At 45.1% G+C, this 8,253-nt stretch overlaps 1 protein-coding gene across 1 annotated transcript in view; it reads right to left on the bottom strand.

Moving 5' to 3' along the window:
• Positions 1 to 2,135: 2,135 nt before the first annotated feature.
• Positions 2,136 to 8,253, bottom strand: part of si:dkey-33c12.3 (uncharacterized protein LOC335380 homolog) — a gene marked incomplete at its 5' end in the record, with an annotated part of 7,312 nt that continues 1,194 nt past the window's right edge. The window contains 2 exons of the mRNA XM_043685284.1: positions 2,136 to 4,097; positions 6,327 to 6,451. Of these exons, the coding sequence (XP_043541219.1) occupies positions 4,037 to 4,097; positions 6,327 to 6,451 (186 nt within the window). The remainder of the gene's footprint in view (positions 4,098 to 6,326; positions 6,452 to 8,253) is intronic.

Raw genomic sequence — 8,253 nt, 5'->3', positions numbered from 1 at the left:
CCTGCTTAATGTAAAACCAGCAACACAAAAAAGATTTATCCTGTGCAGTATTCTGTAAAAATCAAGTGGCCAAGAACTATGTAAAGTAAAAATTAACAACTTTATTTCTTAAAGTATACCAGAGAATAATTAGCTAACCACTATTTACAATTTATTTCTCTAACCTATCTTTTACCTTCCCTTCTATAAAACTAATCCAATAAAATTCCCAATTAAGATTTACAAAACAACATTTCTTATATCAAAACCAGACAGCTTTCGGTTCTTGTCTTCAGATTTTCCTGTGTCTTTTCTTCTGGTCAGGAATTTCTGCTTTACAGGTTACTGATTGAAAAGGTGCCTTTTTAACAGAGTTATTTTTCAGGCAATCTGTTTACATCTGTTCTTCTCTCAGTTGTTCAATTTTCCCCGGTCTTATACTCCAGTGCATCGAATTGTGTCATTGGAAATGATTTTACAGTAGAGATAATATCGAGCAAACTCTAAGTTATTCCATTAATTAGTCTAACCTCCAAAGCAGTGTGAGGGAATAGTGCAGTGATCTTCACACACAGCCAAACGGTTACATTATTAGCAACTGGTCTGTAATCTTTCAGACAGGACCCACCTCACATGGTCACCCATCACACTGGATCCATTGAGATCCACAAACAGGGCCCACTTGACACAGTCACCACCACCTCTTCTCTGTGCTCCCCCCTCCCTCCCCAAAACAGACCCAGTGACCCACTTGTCACTGTCACTCCCCCACACACTGGATCCACAGATAAGGCCCATTTGACATATCCCCCTCATATTGGGTCCATTACAATGCATAGACAGGACCCACTTATCATTGTCACCTCCCCTCATATTGGATCTACTGCAATCCACACTGCCCTCTTGTCACTGTCACTCCCCACACACTGATCTTTTTGTTTGACCTTCAATTTGCTTGCTGGCCAATTGAAATTTCCAGACCAGTTTTCCTAATTACATTCGCATTGTCTCAAAAACAATTACATTGGCCTTTACCTTACTGAGGGAGGAGGGAACAGTGAGGGATGAGGGGAGCAGGGAGGGAGCGAATGAGGTGAGGAGGGAGGGAGTGAGGAATTGTGAGTACCAGGGCTGAGTGTTCTGGTTAGAAATCCACACGTTGTTAGAAGCAGAGAAAGTCTAATCTCAAACCTGTCCAGTTTCTGTAGATTCCAGATGGTCACTTCCAGGAGATGCTGCAAGATTGGGGACAGTTACAGACAGTTGGGGGTACTGGCCATCTCGTGGCATGAGTTGTGTGTGTTGTCTTTCAGACTGTGGTGTCTTGGTGCTGGCTGTTTATCCACACCAGTGAGCTATGAGCCCATATGGTAACTGGGCAGGCAGTACTGACCGATTCCGTTCAGAGAGCTCGCTGTAGTGTGTGGGAGTCTCAGTGTCAGTGGTGGCTACACACAGACATCTCAGACTGCAGCAGGTGGGAGTGCCCGAGAGCCTAACATTTACATGACTAGTTTGGAATTAGATTGTTTCACTGGTCCCATTTCTCCATGCCCTGGGGTCACTTTTTCTGCTTCTGTATTCGCCTGAGACTTTTCCAGATTTCAGTGTGTAAATGATCTGACTGAGATGAAGTCCATGTCTACACTTGCTCCAGCTTTATACAGTCTGTCGATATGTCCAGGGGCTCCTCTTGATTTCAGTCTCCATTTTCTGCGGTCTGTACCTCTGTCGTCCCCACCCTGTATTTCTCAATACAACCTCACGTCAATATCCTTCCTTCTCCCCATTTTACACTGTTAGAGAGATCTACAGCTCAGATAACAGCCCTTCAGCCCATCAATTCTGCTCCAGTCAATAAAGCCACCTCACCATTCCAACCCCATTTCCCAGCCCTTAGTCCACACCCTTCTATCAGCCTTCCTCTTTATAGCTGTCATTCTGTTGCTTCTCTATTTGTATCTATATTCTTCTAGCTTTCACTGTATTTGTGAATTGTATCTTTCTCTGCATCTCTCACCCAGTCCCTCACTCCCCACTTTTAAGTCAGTTTCTTTCACTCTACATATCCATCTGTGATATTCAATCTGTCTGTGCACAATAATTCTATCTTGCTGCCTTAGTCACTGTTTCTCCCTATCATCCTGTACATGTTCCCGTCTGTCCATCTCTCTGCTCTTCATGTCTGATTATCTCGGTCCCTGTGTTTCTGTGTTACTCTGACCCTGTCATTGTTATACTCACTTTCTCTTATTACTTTCCTAAACAAAACAGAAATTGCTGGAGAAACTCAGCACAGAGAAACAGAGTTAACAAAGATCTAGTGACCCTTAAAGGTCACACAGGACTCAAAACATTAACTCTGCTTTCTCTTGACAGATCCTGCCAGAGATGCTGAGTTACTCCAGCAATTTCTGTTTTTATTTCAGATCCTCAGCATCCTGTCTTTTTATTTTTGTGACTTTTTCCACTATCAGCTATCTGAGACTTGGTTACTGTCTCTCTTTATCACAATTGCTCTCTTTTTCATTCATTAATTCTGGTTAGGCCAGAATTTGTTGCCCATTCCTCTGCCTCAATTACTTCTGTATCTTTATCAATTTCTGTGCCCCTCATATTTTCTGTTAATCTCTCTCTCGCTGATATTCTTTACCTCTATCAAAGCCCCCTCCCCCTCCCACCCCAGTAATGCTCTCCTACAAGCTCTGTCAGGCAAAAGATACACAAGCCTGAACACATACACCAACAGATTCAGGAACAGTTTCTTCCCTGCTGTTATTAACTTTCTCTAACTTCAAACTTGCTTTGTGCACTTCCTGTGCAGTGTAGCCTGTGCCTTGCTCTGTACTGCTCACAAAACAAAGCTTTTCACTGTAATTAGGTCCATGGTTCTACAAAAAAACCAAATTGGTCTTCATCTCTTTCACACTCATCTGTTATTTTTTCTGTCAGTCTCCAGCACTATGTATTCCTCTCCATCTCCATTAATTTCTGCTTTTCTAAAGCTGTTACCTTCTGTGTGTGTCTCTCTCTATGCATCTTTGTTTCTGTGTCTCACTCTACCTCAATCTTGGTCTGTTACTCTCTGCCTGTCATTCTCTTTTCTTTCACTGTCCCCATCACTGTTACCTTGTCTTTCTCTGTCACTTTCAGTCTTTCCCCATGCCCCTCTCTCCCTTTGTTATTCTTGCTCTTGTCATCTGTGTCTCTGTCTGTCACTGCATTATTGGGTGTGTGGTCTCTGACACTTTTCCTCAGTCACTCCCCATGTCCCTCTGTTACACACTCCTCCTGTCTCTAAGGTGTCACTCTCCTATTATTTTCTGACTCCTCGGCTCAGCCCGATTGTGTGATCGCTCCTTTTTACCAGGAGTTTTACCCCTCAGTGGGATCACGCTCTGACTCAGAGGGCATGTTACGTTCTCTCTTCAGTTCCACCAAGAGGCTCCAGCACAGATTGGACTCACCGGCTTGAGCATGGTGACTGTCTCAGATTGACAGAAACCCAGTTTCCCCCCCAGGGAATGGGAGGGGACTGGGGGCAGAGGGCACAGGGTCAAGGGGCAAGTTGGCAGTCAGGAACCCAGAGGTCACAGGATCAGGGAACCAGAGGGTGAGGGGCAAGAGGGCACAGGGTCAGGGGCACAGAGACCAGAAGCCACAGGGTCAGGGAGTGAGAGGGTACAGGATCATGGCGTGAATAGGACAGAAGATTTCCTTCCCAGGTGGAGACCAGTGGGTCACGCAGAAAGACTGGGGAGGGGAGAGACTGGAACATAGCCAATATTAGCATCTTATTCCATTGCAAACTGCAACATTCAACTGAATAGTATTTAAGTGCACGGGCACACTAACACTTCCGGTCCTGTGTGTAAACTTGGAATTTGGTTTTTGGTCAGGGTCAGCAGGTCTCAGTAACTGGAGCTGTGAGTGGTCTCTATGGAAATGGAAGGGGAGCAGGGAATTTAAGACAACCAGAGGGTAAGGAGCGATGGCTAATGAGTGCTCTGTGTTGTCAGCTATGGGACCACATGGTCAACATTCTGCAGATGGATGACTAACTGTAGGGATGCACTGAGGACAAGCTGAACCGGAATTCCTCACCCTCCAGCAGTTTCCTAAACAGGAGACACAAAGGAACAAAATGAAAGATAGCCAGTTGAACAGAGACAGTATCGACCTCTCCTTTCTGTCTTACCCATGTCACATTCCCACACACTCCCTTTTGCTCTTTCTCACTCTCCTCCGCCCCCCCACTCATTTTCTCTCCCACTTTCATTTATGTTACCATTTTCTGTTCTCACACTGTCACACACAATAGTTAGGATTTCAAACCTATGTAAAATATTTGGCTGTGTTAAATTCTCCTGCAGTTAACATGAGACACTGGGAAGTGAACAGAACCACTGGGCAAGTTGGAATGGGAGAGCCAGGCTTGCTCAGGGTCCTGGATAGTGAGACATCCTCCCCACAGTCCAATAATTGTCAAGTTAGGGGTGGCATCAGTATTTATAAACACTGACACAGGCCAATCAGCTCAACCACTCCATGCTAGTATTTATGCTTTACCTGCAGCGTTTGCCATTCCTTGTCATCTCACCTGATCCTTTTTCTCCCTCATTTATTCATTCAGCTTTCTGCTACAACAACTCCTGAGTCCACTCTCCCCACATCCCCAGCTGGAATAAAGTATCCCTCTCTCATGCTGATAGCCTCAATCCTGAATCCCCACAAGAGATCACTGCTTTCTGTACACTGTCAAACCCTCCATCACTTTTCATTTACTCTGTCCTGTAAAGTGGGCAGCACTGGCCCAGACCAACAGTCAGTACCCATCCCTAACTGCCTCGGGCTGGACCATGTTACGGGGTATTTGAGAGTTAACTGAAGCCATAGATGGATTAAGAACAGATTCCCCTCCCTGACGAGTTTTCAATTCTAGATTTTTATTCTGAGCATTTCAATTCCAGCAGCTTCTGTCCGGGGAATAGAACCCACACCCCCAAAACCCCCACACCTCCTCAACTGTTTACAATCCACCAAGTTTAGTATCACATTTAAACTTTAAAATTATCCCCACACACCAAAATGTAAACCATTAACATATAAATCAGGAAGGACAAAAGCACTGCTTCAGAGTGAAGGGATGACCCTTCAAAATTGAGATGCGAAGGACCCAGGGGGAACCCACGCAGACATGAGGAGAATGTGCAAATTCCACACAGACAGTTGCCTGAGGCTGGAATCGAACCCGGGTCCCTGGTGCTGAGGCACCAGTGCTAACCACTGAGCCACCTGCTATTTGTTCAACTCTTCCATTTTGAGGGGATAAGGCTCAACTGGACACAAACCATCTCTTGTCTGAAGGTAGCACAATGTTAATCCTGCCAGCCCTCAGCTCCAGTCTATCCAACCAGCTCTGTCCTTGCCCTATTGAAATCAGCTCCCTCGCATTACTTATGAGATGGAGATATAGAAAGAACACGTTAGCAAGGCATTCAGCAAGGTTCTCATGGTGGATTTGTTAATAAGGTTAGATCATAGGGAATCTGAGAACTAGCCATTTGTTTTTCAGACTGGAGGCCTGTGACCAGTGATATGCCACAAGGATCAGCGCTGAGTCCACTTTTCAACATTTATATAAATGATTTGAATGTGAACATAGGAGGTATAGTTAGTAAGTTTGCAGATGACACCAAAATTGGAGGTGTAGTGGACAGTGAAGAGGGTTACCTCAGATTACAATGGGATCTTGATCAGATGGGCCAATGGGCTGAGGAGTGGCCAGATGGAGTTTAATTTAGATAAATGTGAAGTGCTGCACTTTGAAAAGAAAAATCAGGACAGGATTTATACACTTAATAGTAAGGTCCTGGGGAGTGCTGATTAATAAGAGTCCTAGAGGTGCAGGTGTATAGCTCCGTGAAAGTGGAGTCACAGGTGAATAGAATAGTGAAGGCGGCGTTTGGTATGCTTTCCTTTATTGGTCAGTGCATTGAGTACAGGAGTTGGGAGGTCATGTTGTGGCTGTACAGGACATTGGTCAGGCCACTGTTGGAATATTGCGTGCAATTCTAGTCTCCTTCCTATCGTAAGGATGTTGTGAAACTTGAAAGGGTTCAGAAAAGATTTACAAGGATGTTGCCAGGGTTGGAGGATTTGAGCTATAGGGGGAGGCTGAACAGGCTGGGGCTGTTTTCCCGGAGACAAAAAGGGAGAAAGAAGTCAGATGGAGAGAGAAGTAAAATGACAGAACGAGAAACAAAGGATAAGTGAGACAGAAAGACAGCCCGGCTGATGGAGAGGACAGGATTTAGCAGTGCCTTTAGCAGTGAATGATGGCCTACCTGTAAGCTGCAATCTCAATATCTAGAGCCATCTTGACATTGAGGAGGTCTTGGTATTCTCTCAGGTAACGAGCCATCTCTTGTTTGGCATCATTGATATCTTTCTCCAACTCACTGATCCTCTCCTGTAACACACAAAAGAAAAAAAAAGGGAAAAAAAAAAGGGGGGTGTAGAGGGGGAAGAGAGCAAGAGAAAGAAAGACTGAGCATGCAGCAGCAGCAAGCTCAAATAATCAGAACCACCTAGTAACTGACTCATCCCCTCACCCAAACATTCACCCTCTCATCCCTGTACCTATGCCTGTGCTGTTTTCTGTTGTGTTTTCAATGCTAGTCCCCTTCCTATTTGCAGCTTTTACTGTCTCTATCACTCACTTTACCTCTACCAATCCCACCTCTGTTCCTCTCACTATCTCTATCTGTCCCTTTCTTTCTGTATTGCTCTGTGTCTCTGTCTTTATCCTCCTCCTCTCTATCTTAGGCCAATTCTCCGATCGCATTCTCTCTGTCCGTCCCAGTCTTAATCTCTGTTCTCTGCCTGCCCCTCCCCTGATTTGGATGCACAGTCAGACTATCAAGCGATATAAAGACATTGAAGATATAAAATCAAACCTCATTTCTGAAGATGGTTGACAGAGATGGTTTGGAATTGTTTAAGGTCAACCATGCACTCAGCTGGATGGCTCAGCCCTTGCCATCTATCCATCCTCCTCCCTCTGCACTCAGCATCATTTGAAAAATTTTGCTGCAGTGCGTTATCATCTGGGGAATGTACTCATTAATAATTCTGTCCCTGCTTAACCACGTCCGTCCCCAATCTGCGTCTTTGTCTGACCTCTACCAACCTGTCATTTTTTTCCCCTCATTTTTCTTTGTCCTGTCTTTATCCCCCTCGGTCTTTCTCCCACTCTGTCGTTCCGATTTTTCCTCTCCATTATCTCTCCTCCTCCTCACCCGCCCTCTTTCGCCACTGCACCAAACACTACATCAGTGACGATAAAGACAAATGCTTGTTTGGTAGCAGCAGTTTAATTTCCCAATAACTGATGAATTGAAGAAAATTGTAATTATTGTTTTAGGAGAGCAGCCCTTTGTTAGTTAAAGCACCAGGAACAGAAAAACAGTGAAATTAAAAACACTAGTCAAACATTTTACCAATCTATAATCATCTTCTCAGTAGAAGAGATTGCCATTTACTCAGTTTACTGTTTCATAAAATCAAATATTTTTGACAATGACTGTAAGCCTTTGATGAGAAACTGACACCAGTGTCATAGAATCATACAGCATTGAGCCAGGCCCTTTGGCCCATCATGTCTTTGCCAAACACCAAATGACACTAACCCCATTTACCTACAATTGGCCCATAGCCTACAATGCCCTGGTGATTTAATTGCTCATTCTACCTGACTGCCTGGTAAATGATAGCAGAATGACAGCTCGAGGGGAAGCCATTTACCCAACTGTATCTCTGCTAACTCTTTGGTAGAGCTATCCAGTTGATTTTTCTTCTGGTGCGCTGCATCCCTGTAAATATTCCGTTCAGGATTTGACCTAACTCAACGATAACGTTTATTTCTGACACTGCTCCTACCGCTGTTTCAAGCCGCATGTTCCAGATCATGGCACACATCTACTGATGCCACCCTCTGAGAGGCTCTTATCCCTCTCGCCCAGTGACCCTCCTGACTTGATGATCGTGCACCTCCTCACTCTGCCAACCCTCCAGGTCCTGTAGATATCAGTGCAGACCCTCTCCCCCCATCCCCTAACATCAGTGACCCTCATCTGTGCACACCCCCTCCCCCACAGTTGTCTGTGTAGGGCTTCTCCCCCCCAACCTCCGTGACCACATCTCAGTTCCCCCTCAGTGCCCCACCCAACAGCGATCTGGTACTTGTGCACCTCCATCCCCTCCCCCTAGTGC

The sequence above is a fragment of the Chiloscyllium plagiosum genome, unplaced genomic scaffold (assembly GCF_004010195.1).
Source record: "Chiloscyllium plagiosum isolate BGI_BamShark_2017 unplaced genomic scaffold, ASM401019v2 scaf_3865, whole genome shotgun sequence".
NCBI classification, from domain to species: domain Eukaryota; kingdom Metazoa; phylum Chordata; class Chondrichthyes; order Orectolobiformes; family Hemiscylliidae; genus Chiloscyllium; species Chiloscyllium plagiosum.
This window is presented reverse-complemented; position numbering and strand designations above follow the sequence as displayed.